Genomic DNA, 19,916 nt, shown 5'->3' with positions numbered 1-19,916 from the left:
TGTTGTTTTATGTTGTCCCACTTCAATTAAAAGCTGGCTCTGGAATTGAGGTATGGGGTATGGCCTGCCCCTCCCCCATCCAAGCATGTTTGTTTAAAAGATTTCCTCTAAAATCTCCCCTATCAGATGAGCCACCTGACTATGTGACAGAGAAAGGAGAGCAAAACAAAATAAAGAGACAGACTATTCCCAGTGGAGACTATTGCTACATATCTCATTCTCTTGGTTTTGGTTTAACTCTCTACAACTTTTCCTAAGGTATAAATCTTATCTCAAGGTTTATAAAACTACTGTAAACTTTCTGTACCTAAAGATTTGCAAGCATATTGGAGATGTTTATAACTCTGTAAATTTTTTAACAAAGTGGTTAATTTAAAACACATAACACCAGGGCTGACAGCTAAAAATCTACACATAGGTAATCTTAAAGGAAACATGTGGCTTGCTGTCATCTTAGTTCCTGTCCCCACATAGGGATGGAGGCAGCCATGTGACTGACAGCTGGGTTGGAAAGGATGGGTTTTGCCTCACTCCCATCTTAAAAGTGTCCACATGACATAAGCCAACCAAAGAAACAACTCCTCCTAGCTGTGAGGCCCAAACCAGATGATTCTTCCACTGTTTTCAATCCCACTAACAAACCTCTCCCTTATCAGCCTCAACCCACAGTCCCTCATCTTCCTCTCCAGCATGTCTGGTTTCCCTTTCTCCCTCCTTAGTGACAGGCTCAGTCAGGACTGAGGCAGTCCCTAACCATTATGGTGAATGGAATTACAGTATCCTGAAGGGGCATCCTTGCTTGGGATCAATTTCTAACTTGCCTCCTAGCTGGTCTTCACAAGGCCACCCTTAAAGTGGGAAATCATTAAATAGTCTAATAGGTCATCCAGTACAAACATAATCCATCTCAATTCCTAGACCACCTCACAAAAGGTCCTCTTACAATATACTAGTCTAGATCCTGAGACCCCAGACGGAAAACAACTCCTCATGACCCACTTCTCCCAGAGTTTGCTTGATACTAGGGCCTAATTTAAATGTCTAGAGAAAGGACCCCTGACTCCTCAGGCAGAAGACACAGCTGTGGCCTTTAAGGTAATACCATGCCAGAGATGAAAAAGCCTGAAAGCAAAAATACCTGATTCTGGCTAAGGCCTTTCAAGTGGCCATGGCAACCATGTAGGTTCCCTGGCCTCCCAAAGCCTGAGAGCCTGCGGGTCTCTGTTTCAAAGGCAGTCAGGAGGGTTACTTAGCCGGGGCCTGCCTGAACCCATGTAAACCACCCAAACCATGTCCAAGGTGCCATCAAGAAGGGTTTTGGGGTGTTGACTGGCCCCAGGTCCCTCGAGGCATGGGGACATCAAGCTCAGGTGGCCCTTCAGATGACATCCTATATCTGGCCACAGACAACTAAGGGGGCCCAGGTTCCCATGATCCTCCCTTGGCCTGACCACTGCTGTCTCTGACTGGGAGTCTCAGGTAGACATTACAATACCAGGGTGATCTATCTCTCTCCTTCTGGACACTGGGGCCACCTTCTTACTCCTGATGGAGTTTTAGGGACCCACCTCTCCTTCTTGTTTATTATCAGAATAGGGGAAGAGCCTCACCAAACCTCACCAAATATGTCACCCAGGCTCCATACCACTCTCTCTTCACAGCTTCAGGGGACTTAAGCCTCTTATCTCTGACCTCTAAGAAAGAATCGTCTGTACCCTATTTCTTCCCCCTTTAGTACCCCCATAATCTGGTGTGTGTGTGGGACCAACAATGGAACCTACCACTTGGTTTAGGATCTCTGACTTAACAACTCAACAGTGCTTCCTCTTCACCCCATAGTACCCAACCTCTATCCTCTTTACCATTTTCTCAGACACCTTCCCATTTCTCTGTTCTAGATCTCAAGGGTGCCTTCTTTTCCATACGTCTTGATCCACAGTCACAAAATACCTTTGTCTTTACATGGACTGAGCCGGATGCTCATCTTTCCACCCAACTCTCCTGGATTGTCCTACCCCAGGGGTTCTGGAATATTCCATATCTACCTGGCCAGGCTCTAGCCTCTAACTTGTTCTCTCTAATCTCTCAGCTCTATCCTGGAACTCTCACAGCTTCTCTATGCCCTCCTGGGCTTCTCTCTTGCCTCTCAGCTCCCACTAGGAGCTTATTGAAACTCCAACAGAGTTGTTTTGAGACCCTTCCTCTCTTCCTCTATGGTCTTAGATTTTATTAAAGCATCACTCTGTTACTAGGAACAGCTTGGCCTTAGTACATTTTGATGGCCTAAATTGACATGCTCAATTTTCAATGGTGGCAACTTCTGCCACTGCACAAACGATCTGAAAATCTTTTATAGCTAAACTTGCTCTCTCCTGTACTTCTTCTTAACTCTGTCTGGGGTAGCTCTTACAAATAGATATTTATTGTTCAAGAGACCCCAACCTTTAACCAAGAGCCTGTCCTAATAGGGTCAGGAAATTGCTCTTTATCAGGCTATAAAAGGCTGATTCAGTTCCCTTTACCTCCCTTATTTATTTCTCCTTCACCGGCACTTACCCCCATGCCTGTTTTTTCTATTTCTGTGTGATAATTCCTGCCCTTAAAACAAAAATTAAAAAAAAAAAATAACAAACAGGTTTATGATAAGACTTAAGAAACAATGCTTTAATGAGGCATCAAAGCTACACCTTCAAAAAAAAAAGTTACACCTTCATGTATTCATACAAGAATGTACTTTTTAGTGGTAGACAAAGAGTCACCTAGGTGGTATTAGTTTTAAAAGGACATGAAGGGGTCATAGAGAGAACCTGAGACTTGGCACTGTGTGGTAGGACTGAAGTTCCTAAAGAGAGCCCAGGAGGGGCTACTGGTGAAAATGCAGCCCATTTGCAATGAGGATCTAAGAAAGTTATGAATGTCTAAGAATGTGAAAGCTTCAGTAAGTTTAGAGCGTTTAAGAAAGTTTTTAAAGGTCTGAGGATACAAAAGCTTAAGAAAGTTCTAAGGTATAAAAAAGTGTTTTAAGGTTAAGGCATGTAAATGAAAGTTCTAAAGGTATAAAAAAGTGATTTAAGGTAATGAAAAATGTTTCTGATTTCTTTCCTCCTCTATGCTATTGTTATATTAAGATTTCAAAGGTTTAGGAAACCTATACTTAATGGTTCTACCAGACCACTCACATGGTGGCATCTGGAGACTGCTCACCAGCAGGTTGCCAAAAAGAGATACTTGTCCCTGTAACACCTAAATTGACATCTGAAACACCTGTCCCCTATGCCTGCTTTCTCTATGATCAAAGTAGATAGAGATTACTGTTGACATTGGACAGAGACTTATGAAGGATGTCCTTATTGGCCCTGTAGGAGATATGAAGCATATTCAGGAAAGTGTTCTACCTTTTATGCAAAATGACCAATCTTTTATATTCTATTTGATGACTCATGGTACTGCAGATGGGATACAGAGGTCTTAGTAAACTTTACTATAGCATTTATCACAGCCATCCATCAGGCATAATCAAAATATAGAGGGTACACATCCCACTCTCTCAGCCCCTAGGTATAGACAGGTAGAAGTGGTCCAAAGCTCCTCAAAGGTCCTTACATCCCTAATATCATCCCTTTTTGATATTGATCCCACCTCCCTCTCATACCATTTCACACATCTCTCTCTTCAATATCACAGACTGTTTTAACTCCTTAGGAACACGCTTTGTGAGCACAATGAATTCCACAGACAGCAGTAATTCCTTATATTTTTGGTTGTGAGCCTAGCCTTTAATGGCTGAGCCATCTCTCCAGCCCGACAGCAGTAATTCCTTAACCCTTGGTACTATCTCCTAGCCCCTACGCCTAAACATCCACAATGCCTTGATTCTCTGTGGCACTTAGGTTTATCACTACCTACCTTACCTGCTGGGTAGTCTAGGACTTGTGGAGCTCCTTTTTCTAAAATTAGGGGTGGTACTTGGTAAAGAACTTGCCAATTCCTATCACAGGGTTTATAGCAGCATGGGATGACAAATAAGCAGTTCAGGTCCTACGCTTTTGAAGTCCTGGGTACAATCACCTAGCTATGTACCATCTGCTTTCCTGTCAGTTCATCTAGGATCACCAATGGGTGGCTCAGACCATCCTTACATTTCAGGGCCAAATAGACGTCCTCATGGCCATAAGTGCTACAAAATCAGCAAGGGTTAAATTTACTAACAGCAGAGAGAGGTGGTCTTTGTCTCTTCCTCAGAGAAGAATGTTGCTTCTGTGTTAGTCAGACCTGAAAACTCCAGATAAATCTCCAAGAAACAGCTTGATGCCTCTGGCCAGTGGCTTACTGACAAGTCTAATATGGAATTGGAAACTACCCTTCTTAACCCCCTTTCTCCTCCTTTTCTTAATCCTACTAGTTGAACCCTGCCTTATAAACACCTTATCTAGATTTTTTTCAACAATAGATTCAAAACAGACTTTTTTATTATAATCAGACTTTTAATCAGTCACTACCCTCAGATTACTGGTTCCAGCTAGAGTGAGAGTCCAGCAACTCCAATTACACCCGATGGTGAAGATTAAGTCTACCCACAGGACTTCAATGACCTATCCAATGGCAGTAGTCTATGATGACCCTATCCAATGGCAGTAGTCTATGATAACATCACTCCTCTTTCCAGTAACCTGACTGTTTATCAATAACAAACAAAAAAGAGGGGGAACATGTTAAGATCAATCCGTGTGAGTCTATTTAATGGGTAATGGAGATTTATTAAGATATAAATTGAGAAAGTACACTCACGAATACAGAACAGAGTAAACAGCTGAAGTTGTCCTCTGTTCTTTCTTGTGCCAAAGCACCTGGACCTCGGATCACAGGAAGAAAGAAACACGTGATGCCTCTCTCTCTTCTCCTTAAAGAGGTCATGAACAAAGGCAAGAAGCACCATCTCCTTCCCACTCTTTAGCCCAAGGTCATAGGCCGAGCAAATACCACTACAGGGCTGTAAGCCACTTGAGACACAGACCCCTCCCTGAGGACCTCCAACTGCCAGGCTCCATCCACCACAGAACACTCTAACTGTCCTAATGGCTGCACCCAACCCCCACCCTACAGAGTAAAAGCCCAAGCTCTGGACATGAAATCTCACCAATCCACCCTGAAAAGGTCCACCTCCCACACCAACCCCCTGCCCCAAAGGAACTCTATATAAGTCCTGACTTCTGTCAGTTCTCTACTTTTTTTTTTTCTGCCCTAGCAGAGGCAGTCACCCTCCTGGGTTCTTCCCTCCCAATACATCTCTCTGGAAGGTTTGTTATGTGCTGTGACTTTGTGGTATTCCTTGGTGCCCAACTGCCAGGATACCTTTCCATCATTACAAGCTGACTGTTTTACTATTCTGGACTCTTTCTATTCTCTATCTCTGGCTAGTTGGTATCACTTCTTCTCATACATAGCCCTGGCCATGTCCACGCTGCTGACCATGTTCAGTCTACTCTCTCCTCTCCTCTCCTTTTCTCTCTGCTTTGGATTCTGGAAGATGCCTCTGAATATTTTCTCTTATGAACAAAAAGAAACAAACAAAACAAACAAAAAACCACTTTTCCCTTCACCACACTGCAGAGCAGTTATGTTAGTAGTTTCTTTACTGCTCCCCTCTTGCTTATACTTGGGGTGAAACACTCATATATATCCCAGGTTTCTGCACCAGATACATGTGAGGGGGTACAGAGGAAAAAAAAAACCAAAAAAACTGTCAACTTTACTGCTCTACAACATGGTTATGGTTTTTATTGTAGATATGAGAGAGAGAACAGCCAGAGGCATCTGGAAGAATTTACTATATATAGCAGGCTAATCTTTATGGCAATCCTTTACCTCAACCTCTTATGTATAGGAATCACAGGAGTAATCTGCTCCATGCTGCCTCTTAAGCCAGATTCTAAATTCACACACTCCATCTGTGCTACTTCTTTATTACTACTATGCAGAAGAACACATATGCTAAGTGTTCATGGAAGTAACTTCCAAACACAGACTATACTGAAATTATAAAAATTAGTTTAAAAACTTAAAATCTCAAGAGTTAGGCTTAACAACAAATCCTTGTTATAAAGCAATGACATAAAAGCACGTGCTACCTGAAAAAAGTAAATTAAAATAAGGCTGGGCTGAGTTCGACCTCATCTGGGCTTTGTTTTACTATAGCCTCCAGTCACTGATCTCTAAACATGGAGTTTATTATAGACATTAGTTATACAAAAGTACTGTATTGGTCATGGTTCTCTAGAGTCACAGAACTTAGAGAATAATCTCTCTCTCTCTCTCTCTCTCTCTCTCTCTCTCTCTCTCTCTGTATATATATATATATATATATATATATATATATATATATATATATATATATATGGGATTTACTGGAATGATTTCTAGGCTGCAGTCCAGCTAATCCAACAATGGCTAGCTGTGAATGGAAAGTCCAAGAAACCTCAATCCCACAAACTGGAGGTCTCAGACAGTCTTCTGTACATGCTGGAACCCCAAAGAACTAAGCTTCAATGACAGTGAAAGAATGGATGCGCTAGTAAGGTGAGGGCAAGTGGGGAAAGAGCAAAAGCTTTCTTCTTCTATGTTCTTATATGACTTCCAGAAGAAGGTATGGACCATATTAAAGATATGTCTTCCCACCTTAAGATTTAGATTAAAGGCATATGTCTTCCTGACTCAATATACAGATCAAAGGTGTGTATCTTTCTGTCTCAAACATCCTGACTAGAAGTTGATTTACCTACTTCAAATCAAGCAGAAAATCTTTCCCAGGTGTACCCTCCATTTCTGGATTGTAGTTCATTCCAGATAGTCAAGCTGATAACCAAGAATAGCCACCACAAATACTGAGTAGGAACTAGAGCTGTTTTGGAGAATATGACATACATATAACTATACTTTCTGTATTTTCTTTCTTTTTGTGTTTATCATCCAGTGAGGATGTGCTGCTACTTGTCCTGCATGCCTCATATCCTCTTTAACTTCTCTAGCTACGTATAAAAAGCAAATACTAATTATCTCTTATTTTATAGATGGGGAAAATGAAGTTTTGCTAATTTAAGTACTAATTTAAGTCACATATAGTGAGTAATTGGGGAACTGGAAAGTAAACCAAGATAGTCTGACTTTGGAGCTCTTGCTGTCATTAACTACAATACTACAGCCTTTTTGAGGATGTGTTTGTTGAGACATAAATGATGAGAAGGTAAATCATTGGTGGGGGGAAATATATAAAGCCCTCAGGTGAAAAACAAAGCCTTCAGTTTTAGAAAATTACATGTGGCTAGTACAGTTCCCAGGAGACAGAGATGCACAAAGCAGGTAAAGGAACCACTAACTTCAAACATGGCAGTGTTTTGATGTTATTTCAGTTCTTAGAATACATTTCTAGCTCATATGTGACAGAAAAGTTGAAGGAAGGTTATTTGTTAGAACATTTACAGAGAAGCTATTATTGTAGAAAGCACTATTCTAAAAATGCATGACAACAAATAGCTAGACATAAGTCTTAATATTAAGCTGTATCTCTAGCTCAGGGACATGGCAAAAGCAATACTATCCACCACTCTGGAGTGATTGCCAAAATGGTGATCAAACCTCTTGCTCTCTGGCACACACACAATTTTTTCTTCTCTGCTAGACACTTTCATAGCATGCAAATTCCAGAACTCTTCATCTTTAAATATACACCAAACAAACAAAATATCTCCACCCCTTGACTTCTTATTCTCCTATAACCACCTCTGTATTTTTCTTCTCCTTATCCAGGAAAACATGTTTGACAATACTCTTTGGTACCATCACCTCCAGTTATCATGAACCTAGTCATGCTCCTCTTTTGCCTTACTCAAGCTGCCCTGGCACGTGTCATCACACTAATCATTAAACACACGGGGAAAGAGACACTGTAACAGGATGTTTAACTACATAAGATGTAAAGCAGAAACCTGAATTATTATATTTACTGATATACGCATTAGTACTTGCTTACTTTATTCATCCTCACTTTGTTTACTGTAGCTTTTTATGTGTGCTGCAGACACCGTGTCACAATGTGAACTCTCCGCAATCTTCAAATCTTAAATAGCATCTCACTCACGCTTTTAACAGGCAAGATGTTATATTAAGATAGTATTGTCTGTATGTAAGCACATACTCAAAAATTCCAAGTACCCGCATAAGACTCGAGGGGGCATGTCATATCACAAAAATGTTAATGGGAACAAATAAGGATCAGACTAAAGCCATCTTAAGGAGTACAGAACTGGCGGGCAGTGGGTGTATATATTAGATTACTGCCGGCCTTTCCAGATCCTTCCTGGCAGCCTTAAGAAGGGGACAGGCTAAAAAGTGCGGAATCTATATTCATCCGCAGAAACCAACTTCTCCCTGGACTCTAACTCGGCCAAGATTTTGCTCAAGTGGATGTTGACAGAAGAGCCGCCAACATCCATCTACAACAGCAACCAAGTAAACAGAAATGCACTGGTGTGACTTTGCCGAAGTCTGAGAACAGCATGGGGCCTAAAGGTGCGCGGAAGCCGTGCCTTGGACCCTTGCGGGGCTCGGCTGAACATAGAAGGGCCTTTACCGAGACGGCTCGGGTAGGCAGGGAGGTACGGGGAGGGTAGTTCTGCAAATGGCAGGGAAGAGTCACCTCCGTGCCGCCGTGATGATGCACAACTCCGGTGGCAGCAGGCTCCTCACTGCGGACCCTCCCTCTCCAAAGCGCCCACGGGCTGCGCCGAAGCCAAGGGTCATAAGCCCCTTGCCCTCGGCAGAAGACTCTACTGCCCTCTTCCCTCAGACCCCGTAGCTCACCCACCTGCAACTGCAGTGCGCGAAGTCTCCACCCAGGTCCACCTGCAGAGCTCCGGCTGCGGTTGGCTTGTGCGACTGTCCCGCTATCGCTTCCTCCACTGTGAGTGGCCTAACGGTTCTGAGAGCCCGTAGTCCCGCCCTTTCCGAGGCTCCAGAGCCATGGTCACAAGACGTCGTCACCCAGTGCCGCAGAGCTCTGACTCTCTCCACTTCCTCCCCCAGCAGCCCTACCCTCCTCCGGGTTGGGGGCGGAGCATCACCAGGCCACGCCTCCCGCGCAGCCGTGTAGGGGTGGAGTCTGTGGTACGTCACAAGCAGACGCCCGACTTCTTTGTGCGGACGCTTGAAAGGGGGTGGAGCCCAGTTCGCGCAGACTCTCGGGGGAAGGGGGCGTGGCTACGGTCGGGCCTGCCTGAAGAGCTGCGGTCTGTTCGAGGCGCATGGTGTTCCCGGCTAAGAGACTGTGTATGGTGCCGTCCATGGAGGGCGTTCGCTGGGCCTTCTCCTGCGGCACCTGGCTGCCGAGTCGAGCCGAATGGCTGCTGGCGGTGCGGTCGATCCAGCCTGAGGAGAAGGAGCGCATCGGCCAGTTCGTGTTTGCCCGCGACGCCAAGGCGGCCATGGTACTCACGGCCTGCGGCTTTCGGGAGGCGGGCTGGGCGGCGGAGCACCACGCGCGCTCGCGGCGTGGCCCGCAGGGAGTCGCCGGCCCGGTTGGGGTGCTGGCGTGCCCTACCTGCTTCCGCCTTTGTATCCTCTAAGGCCTGGGGCTCTCACAACTAGCCCCTCCCCAGTGAGGTTGCCAACAGAGGCTCTTTCACCTAAAACTGGAGGCAGGGCCTGTATAGAAATCGTTTGTTTAGTAATGAATATGCTTTAAAAGTTAAAAGCTTAGACGTTACAAAATATACTTTGTAAGCAGTGTTTTTATGCGGATAGTATGTACCGTATGTTTTGTGTGTCTTAACAGGCTGGTCGTCTGATGATAAGGAAATTAGTTGCAGAGAAATTGAATATCCCTTGGGATCATATTCGTCTGCAAAGAACTTCAAAAGGAAAGCCGGTTCTTGCAAAAGACTCATTGAATCCCTATCCCAATTTCAACTTTAACATCTCTCATCAAGGAGACTATGCAGTTCTTGCTGCAGAACCTGAGCTACAAGTTGGCATTGATATAATGAAGACTAGTTTTCCAGGTAATGGTTCGTTTTTATGATTAGTAGTTAAGTGTGTTATGTCTCAGATCTTAACTATTAGACAGTTGTAGACCAGGAGACTTAAAAATATAGACACTTGCCATACTTAATTTACCTGACAAAGCATCTAACTGAAAAGAATGTATTTCCTTTAACATTAACCCTTATCTACAGATAGTTACTGCACTGTTTTAATCTCCTTAGCTACAGTTTCTCTATAGATAGGCACATAAATTTTTCTTGGTATTTTTTCTTTTTCTTGCTGTTGCAGAATACCCGAGGCTGATTAGGCTCATTGTTCTGGGTTCAGGGAAATCCTTGAGGACTGGGATAAAAATTAATTTATCCATGAAGGTGGTGCACCTGTGGCCTTGTAATACTTTTGTATTGGCAATTAAATTTCAACACGAATTTTGAAGGTAACAAACATTATTGAAACACAGCTCCAAGAATATGACCTGGTATTATAGAAGGCTTACTCTAAAATAACTGCTACTGCAGAGGAGTCAGGATGATAGTAGGGAATAGGCCACATGGGTTTATAGCTCTGAGGAATCTTCACAGGAGCTTTTCCTGTAACTAGAAGTAAGTAGAGAGGCCATTAACACTTAGAAGAAAGACAACACGACTAGACAGTGTCTGCCTGGAAATAAACAAATTTTACAACCAGCAGTGTTGACTGTGGTCAATACTGAATAAGCTGTTACTGATTGAAGTTTTTAATGGTGGGAAGGTGGTTGAGCGGAAATTGAAGATTCTGTTTCTTGTTAATGCTTTATTAAATCTTTTGACCCCCTCCCCCAGCAATTTTGATTAAAGCCTTTTCCTTCCCTTTTATAGTTACATTGACTCAAAGCTTAGATGCCCACAAAGGAAGAGATACATTTAGTTGGGACTAGTATCACCATCTCACTAATTTTCCAGTTATGACTGGATGCATCATCTTTTCTTAGTGAAGATTAGAAATAGACACCAGTTTGCTTCACTGGCAATTTATTAGACCAAGATAAGTGAAGCTGTTGATCAAGGAATGTTCTTCAGTCTTAATGAAAGATGGAAGGGGGAAACTACTCTGTACCAAGCATTGTTAACTCTTGAGACATGGTCGCCTTAGAGGAGTGAGTGCCATTATCATATTGGAAGAGACAATTATCTTATCCACAACTTGTGTCCGTAAGAAATATCAGGTAGGAATGTGGGAATCATTTTCCTTATTACCTATGTTGGCTAAGTACAGCTCCTTTCCTAAATAGATTGTGGCTTTGGGATCCTAGCACAAGTCGCTGATAGTGTAAATTCCTAATGCTTGGGAGAGAATGTTGTTTTCCTGATCAAAGTTTGTCCCTCATTTCCTAATTTTCATTTACTATTAAAGATGTTGAGTTTCAGATGTAAAGAAGATAGTTTTATGATTTTTTTGAGTTAACAGTATTTGGAAAATAAGCACGATCAGTATAAAAATTAATATTTAAGTTGGGGAAGAAGTAACTATTCTATTTGCATGGTTTTCATTTTCATGTATGTATTTCTATTATAAAATATTTTGGATGTTAATTGGCACAATACTTAAAAGTATTTTGAGAAGCAATTCTAATTTTAATTAATTCAAGTAATTTAAAATGACTTGCTAGTTTTACTGACACACATCTGTATTCCTAGCACTCTGGGGGTAGAATCAGACCAATCATGAGTTCAAGTCTATCCTGAACTAAATTGCAAGACCTTTACTGACACACACCCCAAAATAGACTTTGTTATGGAATTGATCTCTAAAGGAGCTATTGCATTATAAGTATAAATTAAGTGTAGTTGGTATAAACTAGGCCTGGATATTACTAAAGAGTCACAGAGCCTGTTTCTTGTCTCCTGCCACACCCTTTCTTCTTCGGTATTGTTACACCTTTCTAAAGGTTCTCCAGATAGAGCTGAGTGATCTTTTTGAGATATGGACACCAGTTTTAAAATTGTGAAATAATTTCTCAGTACACATATATAATAGAATTCAAACTCCTGACCATAACTCTGTTATCTTGTTCTTTTCTGCTTTCTATTCTCAGGCATCTACTGTTTATCATTTCTTTTTAGCTCTTTTCTTTGATCATTGTTTTCTGTCTACACTGGTCTTTTATTGTCTTCAGTTTGACATTGCTTAACTCTTTATTAACTCCACCCTCCCTAAATAACTTCTATAGTCTTTGAGAGGAATGAATGCTTTTATTTTAGTTTTTGTATATGTGTGCTCGTGGTGCCAATAATATGTATGGAAGCCAGACGACAACCCACAGCAGATGTTATTCTTGGAAATGCCACCCATCTCCTTGAAACAGACTCTTTTAAACCTGTGTAGCTCATCAATCAAACTAGATTGGTTAGCCAATGTGAGCCTTAGGGTTCCTCCTCCTCAACACTGGTATTCCAGGCTCTAGAGCCACACTTAGCATTTTCACGTGGATTCTAATGACTGAACTCAGTTTTACATGCTTTCATGGCATGCACTTTACCAATTCAGCTTTCTTCACAGCTGAATGGTGAGTTTTAACTGAGATGCTATTATAATACATGAGTACTGGAGTTTGTTTTAGAATGATGTAGCTGGGCTTTGAGGTTCTAGTATTAGAGTGTTTTTTTTTCATATGCCTAGAATAGTAGCTAAGGGTTGTGGATGATTTTTGTTTGGGGTTATTATGTTTAAAACAAACTTCCCAAGTTCTGTGATTTTGATTTTATAGAACAAATTAGTAACTGACATTCTTTAATAACTAAACTCTTAAGAAGGATCAAGTTTTTCTAAACGTAACTAGTAGTTCACATATTTTCTAGTTTTTCGCCTTTCCTACATATGTATACCTATGTTCTTAATATTCAGTAGGATGATTAAATAGATTGTAGTAGACATCAGTATATACAAGTAGTTTTAAGAATTTGCTTGTAGTAGTTTTAAGAATTACTTGTGTGTATGCCTAGTAATTATGAATTTGTTTTTCTACTAGGATTTTCTAAAAGCTTTTCTTCTAATTTCCTGTGTAAAGTGGAATAAAATAGAGTATTTGGCTAGTGTGCCTTCCCCCATAAAACCACAGGGTAGTGCTGTTGTCATTCAGTTGAATATTTATGGCATTTCCCCATTGCTATTTATTTGGTGCTTTAATGTATAGGAAATTGTACTCATTGGTATTTTTCAGCCATAAGTAATGAATTATATGATTGCTTGACTGCCTTTTATGTTAATTGGTTTTTTATAAATATACTTATTTTTTTCTTTGATTACCTTATACTTAGGTAAAAATTGAGTTCTTGTAGGTTATAAGTGGAAAACAACAACAGCAACAACAAAAACAGACAAAATGACACAGTAGGTAAAAACAGGCTCATCTTAAATTTGAGTTTTATTACTCCTTTAAATCTACAGTTTCATACAAAGTATGAAATATTCCAAATCCAAGTTAAAATGTTCCTCCTCTTGATTTTATATATGCCACTTATGCCAGAGTCCATTCAAAACCACAGTTTATCTTTTGACTTTTGTGGGTGTTGGTGGTGTGGGTGTGTGGATTTGGAGGCCAGGGGTTACCATCAAGTGTGTTCTTCTGTCGCATTCCACCTACCTTAATCTTTTTTGACGTAGTCTCTCAATAAACCTGGATACTGGTCAGTGAGCTCCTGGGATCAGCTTCTCTTCCCACCCCTACCCTGACAAGTCCCCTTGCAGACACTGGCAGCTGCTATACCTGCCTGCTTTTATAGTGGCTGAGGATCCAAGCTCAGGTCCCTATGCTGGCTCAGCAAGCTACCCATTGAGCCATCTCCTCAGCTCCTTAACTTTTTAAAAGGCTTTCTCTGGGGTGTTATTTATCAAGCTAGTACATGCCAGAAACAGTAAATGAGAGTTTTTATTGAAATGCTCCACTAATTCTCAGTAAATTGAAAATGAGCTTTAGATCACTGAAACAATTCATCCATGTCCCCAAATGGTAATATTCTCTTGTTATAGGACTCCTAAGATCACATTATAATATACTTGAAAATGAAGGAGAATAATTGTTGCAATCTCAAGTACCACATATTTCTGGGATAAGCAAAAAGAACTTATTTTGAAGACTTGACTTATGGAAGTGGAAGCTGTAGTGTTTTCTTCCCTGAGTCACTATGGGAGAGTTACTGCATGAGTTCTAAGCCATACAAAGGAAGATAGTGTATTTTGTTCCAGATGTTCCTGCTTCTACCACTTGAGTGTCTATATATGTATATATTGATTTTTGTTTTCTCAGTAGTATCTTCAGATTAACAGTGTGCATTGTTTAACTGCCTTCTAATTACAAACTATTATAAAACAGTTTTTTTCTTTTTCCCCCAGTAATGTGGTAGGGTCAAAATTTAAAACCAAACTGCATGAATTCCTATTCAGCTGCTTCTAGGTTAACTCATGTTTGTCATAGTGAGTTTTTCTTTTTAATTCCTAGCTAATTTTGATATGCTCATATTTTATGTAAGTGTATTTCTTTTATTGTTTTTGTTTGTTTATAGTAATAGGCATTCCATTCAGGGCCTTGCACATGCTAGGCAAACAGTCTACCATGGAGCTACATCCCAGCCCTCATTTAGGATTATTTCCTGTATAAATTGACTTTCTTTTTTGTGTGTTCTTCAACAGCTTTTTAAATTCTGTTTTTATTTTCCTTTTAAATAGAGTAACTTTTTAATTCTATATCTCTGATTTGACAGGTCGTGGTTCAATTCCAGAATTCTTTCATATTATGAAAAGAAAGTTTACCAACAAGGAGTGGGAAACAATCAGAAGTTTTAATGATGAATGGACTCAGCTGGATATGTTTTACCGGCATTGGGTATAATTTCTTTGTAGTTTTGACAGTAATAATGTATAATTATTTTATTGTCTTCACTAGAAATAAGAGTGAAAGACTTGGTTTCCTGATAATACTATGCAAAGCTTGATAAAAATGGACAAATTCTTTAAGAACTTTGGATTTTTTTTATTATCTATATTACATTAATATGGTATTTATTTTGAGAAATTTTAACCTGTAATATTTAATTAGAAGGTGGCTTATTTTTAAAACTAAAGTTTTATTATTTATGATAATGTGTTCTGTGTTAAACTGATATACATGAGCTTTATTTAACAGACAATGTCACTTCATTGTCTCTGTAATTTAGTTAATTCTCTTAACAACCTGTTGCAGGTGGCACTGTTTGGTCATTACAGTTTACATTTGAGAAATCTTAAATGATTTACCTGAATACTACTAGCATGATTTGTTTCCAATGCGATTATAATGAACAAAGCAAAGAAAAAAATTACAAAAACATAGTTAGAAATGGAAATGTATTATATCTGTAAATGTTATGAAAAGTTTTAGCTATTGAATACTTTAAGAGAAAAATGTCTCTTTTTCTTGTAGGCACTGAAGGAAAGCTTCATAAAAGCCATTGGTGTTGGATTGGGATTTGAAATGCAGCGGCTTGAATTTGATATATCTCCATTAAACTTGGATATAGGCCAGGTTTATAAGGAAACACGTTTGTTCTTAGATGGGGAAGAAGAAAAAGAATGGGCTTTTGAGGTAAGAAATTTATTGTAATATAGCTAAGACTACATTTTTATGTAAGTGAGTAATCCAGGGTGTTCTTGAAATTTACGAGGAGAATGTCAACAGTTATGAGTACATGTCTGTCATGAGCTTGAATAGGTTCAAAGTGCATAACTTAAATCTGTTCATTAAAACTCTTCAGTCCTATCAAGGCCTGGTTGTGCCTTTAATCTTAGCATTCAGGATCTCTGTGAATGGGAGGCCAGCCTCGTGTACAGGCCACCCAGTTACATGGTGAGACCATGTCTTAGAAAAATACAAAAATTCTTCAATCCAAAATAGAGTATCATTGTATTAATAAGAGGGGTTGGGAATTGTGTTTTAAAATGTTACTGTCTATCCTAGTTAGGGTTACTATTGCTATGATGAAACAGCATTACCAAAAGTTGGGGGAAGAAGGGTTTATTTATTTGGCTTATACTTCCACGTCTTAGTCCATCACTAAAAGAAGTCAGGATAGGGACTCAAGCAGGGTTGGAACCTGGAGGCAAGAGCTAATACAGAGGTCATGTTGGGGGTGCTGCTTACTGGCTTGCTCCCCATGGCTTGCTCAGTCTGATTTTTTAAAGAACCCAGAGCCACTAGCCCAGGGATGGCACCACCCACAATGTGCTGGGCCCTCTTATATCAATCATTAATTAAGAAAATGTCCTACAGGCTTGCCTATAGCTCAATCTTATGGAGGCTTTTTCTTAATTGAGGCATTCCGGAGCTCCACTCTGATGACTCTAGCTTGTGTCAAGTTGACAAAACTAGCCAGCACACTTTTGTAATAGAGATTAACAAGGCATATGCATTGTTAGTCAATAAAATACCTAATCCTCCTTACATGTTACATGATTCCAAGAGCTCTGTGTGTGTGTGTGTGTGTGTGTGTGTGTGTGTGTGTGTGTGTGTGTGAGAGAGAGAGAGAGAGAGAGAGAGAGAGAGAGAGAGAGAGAGAAGGAAAAGGGAGGGAATCTAGAGGGTGTAAAAAGTAAATGAGATTTAAAAATGTAAAATCTGAAATTTATGTTTTATAATCTGCATTTATCGTTTATATTTTTAGGAAAGCAAAATAGATGAGCACCATTTTGTTGCAGTGGCTGTTAGGAGACCTGATGGATCTAGACAACAAAATGTATGATTTTATGATTTTTTTTTTTAATCTTTCTAAAAAGTAAGAATGAATCAATGATGTTTTTGCTTTTATTGATGAAAATTATAGTTTACCTTGCATTAGGTTAGGGGGTCAGAGGTCTTGATGGGTTTTTGTTTGTTTTGTGAGTTTATAGTTTACAAAGTTTTTTTGTTATCAACGCTTATAAAATTATTAGGTATTACACACACACACACACACACACACCTACACACACCTTTATATTTAGATACCCTTAAACATTGCAAAGGAAAATCTTGATAGAACTATCAAATTTCCAATAGAAATTCAGTATTGTCACTATCTTAGTCATAACAGGAATTTATTTCTTGGTGAATTGAGGCTGTATTGAATATAAAGGGCACCAAGTTGAACATTGGAATCACCTTACAAATTAAACTTATTCCTAGTATTAAACTGTTCCCAGAGTTTATGTGAGACTTTGTGGTCCCACTTCTGTTCTTTTAATCTTAATCTGTTTATATTTCTAATGTTGTTATCTAGTAAGTGTAGGAAAACACTAAGAGTCATAATCTACATATAGCTGTAGTTCTGTGTGGTAAAATTTATGCCTTTGTTTTTAGGAAGCACGTTTGAGAAAATATGTATATTACTTCTAGAAAAATAATGTAGGCCACAGACCATTTCTTTTATAAATAAGTATGGAATTTTGTTTTAGTCTGTCTTCTTAAGAAGATTAGCATGTTAGAATTGAAACTCAATGAAATATAGTATGATTTGGGTTATTCCTCTTACTCTCAAGTCTCAGATTCATGCTCCCTCTGAATACCTTTTTTGGGGGGGTACATTTTTATTGTTTTTTATTTTAATAATATATTTATTCTTTGAAAATGTTAAATATATATAGGATATATTTTGATCATATCAATTTATTACCTCTAATTCTCCCAGTAGTCCTTTACTCTGCCTCTTTCCCAACTTCATATGTTTTAACCTAGGGTTTTTGTTTTTATTGATAACCTCAAGTCCAGTTAGTGCTGCTCATATGGACATGGATATAGGGACATCCACGGAGTCACGAACTATTTTACTGGCAGCCATATCCCCAAAGTAGATTGGCTAACTCTCCCAGTAAGGGATGGGTGTCCCTTATCTTACTCATATAAGAATTTTGAAGTGCTTGATTTTGTGCAGGTCTTATGAGTTGATGTGTGCAAATACCATGCCATGTCCAGAAGTCAGCATTTCACAGCTTTCTTCGTCATGTGCCAGCTTGTAAATTTTTTATGTTCCCTGAGCCTTGGATGAGGGGAGGTTATTATAAACGCTTCATCCATAGCTGAGCACTCACTGTTATTATGTTTGGGACATGACCAGCTATGAGTCTGTTGGTTAACTGTTACGCATTACACAAAGAAGCTACTTTGACCAAAGGGGAAAGCAACACAGATCTATGGATATTAAAGTAATAGAAGGCAATTTGACTATGTGACAGTTTAACATAACAATTGTAAGTTCCTCCCTTAGGGCCTGTGCTATCCCCAGTCATGAGCTTTTGACCCAGTTTTATATTACCAGGTGTGAAATTCCTCCTGTGGAGCAGGCCCCATATCCACTAAGAAAGTGGTTGGTTACTACCATAACTGTTGTTCCACTTTTGCACCATTGGTTAAATGTTTGTGCTTTCAATACTTCTGCTTTTTTGAGTAGAGCCTACTGCAGCAGTGCATAGTGGGAAAACTAGGTTCTAAGTCAGAGTGTACTTTTTAACTTGTATGGTCAGCTTATGCAAATGGTCTTCCTGAGCCTCAATTTCCCATCTGTAAAATTGAGATGACGATATTATAATGGTGTAGAAACCATATAAATAACTACTGAACATTATTAAAGTAGTGTATAAAGTTCAAGTATTATTTAATATGAATTGCTTAGCCCTCATCTGAAATGCTTTGGGATGAAGGTGTTTTGGAATTCAGATTTTGGAATATTTTACGTATTTATTTATACACAATTGCATTTTGGAGATGGGGCCCAATTTTAAACATGGACTTCATTTATGATTTCATATATACCACGTACATACAACCTGAAGGTAATTTTATACAATGTTTTTATGTGTATCAATTGTCTTGTCACATGAAGGCAGGTACCTTGTTGGTACTCAGTAATAATTTCCTGAATGAGTGTCATCCCTATATAGTTACAGTAGATCTATTCTAGCAGGCACACACTTCAGTAGTGTTTCAAAAATTTTGCCTGTGGCCCACTTCTGCTTGCTTAAATTACAGCTCTTCAGATTCCTTATATGTATGTATACTGAGTCAGACTTTCTGCATATGAGTTCTAATTAAGTCTGTTTTAAGCAAATGCTACAGTTGGTGGCCATACATAACTTGAGAAACATGTTTATATTTCACTTTTTAAATTGATAACTATAGTATAAGAAGTAAAAACACTACTGTAGAAATTTTACTAAGCCTTAATTTAATACTAAAGAACTGGGATTATTTCATAATTATAAAACTGATCATATGGTTAATATGGGGTATAAATAAAAACAAGGCAATCTGTTTTTGTTTTTTTTTTCTCTTAGGTTTCATATCAAGATGACTCTAAACCATCGCAGAGGCAGTTTACCATTCTTAACTTTAATGATTTGATAGCATCTGCTATTCCTATGACACCTGAGGATCCTTCATTTTGGGACTGTTTTTGCTTCACAGAAGAAATTCTAATACGAAATGGTACCAAGTCATGATAGATTCCCTGAGTAAGGAAAAGAAATGAAAAGGGCAATCTTCTGTGTTCACTAAACTAAAATGCTGGATGTGCTCAGATTTTATTTATCAAAATATTTTTAAGACCCAAATGCTTTTTAAGACCAGACTTCCAGTTCAGTGGCTTCTTTGAATATGTTTACTTCTTCCTGTCCAGAATTGTAATTGACAAAAATGATGACAAAATCTTCCAGTGATAACATGTGCTTTATAGAAAGAAAAAAGTACAGTATAGACATGCTGAAGGCAAGCATTTTCACAGAATTACCCTAAAACTTGAGTTATCATTCCAGAAACTTTTGTTGCAAATGAATCCATATTAACTTTTTTTTTAAATGATAACATATGTTTTGAAGAAAATACATATGCTCTTCATAAC

The 19,916-nt window shown here is 39.3% G+C and overlaps 2 protein-coding genes across 2 annotated transcripts in view; one reads left to right on the top strand and one right to left on the bottom strand.

The window, feature by feature from the left end:
- Positions 1–9,227, bottom strand: part of Kbtbd3 (kelch repeat and BTB domain containing 3) — a 25,170-nt gene extending 15,943 nt beyond the window's left edge. Inside the window, exon 1 of the mRNA XM_059267263.1 lies at positions 8,861–9,227. The gene's annotated coding sequence lies outside the window, so the exon portion shown is untranslated. The remainder of the gene's footprint in view (positions 1–8,860) is intronic.
- Positions 9,209–19,644, top strand: Aasdhppt (aminoadipate-semialdehyde dehydrogenase-phosphopantetheinyl transferase). The gene is made up of 6 exons (XM_059267268.1): positions 9,209–9,479; positions 9,827–10,052; positions 14,775–14,896; positions 15,473–15,634; positions 16,710–16,781; positions 19,354–19,644. Exons 1-6 carry the CDS (start codon positions 9,297–9,299, stop codon positions 19,516–19,518), a joined length of 930 nt encoding a protein of 309 aa, XP_059123251.1. The 5' UTR covers positions 9,209–9,296; the 3' UTR covers positions 19,519–19,644.
- The last annotated feature ends 272 nt before the right edge of the window (positions 19,645–19,916 follow it).

The sequence above is a fragment of the Peromyscus eremicus genome, chromosome 7 (assembly GCF_949786415.1).
Source record: "Peromyscus eremicus chromosome 7, PerEre_H2_v1, whole genome shotgun sequence".
Classification (NCBI taxonomy): Eukaryota; Metazoa; Chordata; class Mammalia; order Rodentia; family Cricetidae; genus Peromyscus; species Peromyscus eremicus.
The sequence above is the reverse complement of the archived record's forward strand: the minus strand, read 5'-3'. Positions and strand labels throughout refer to the sequence as shown.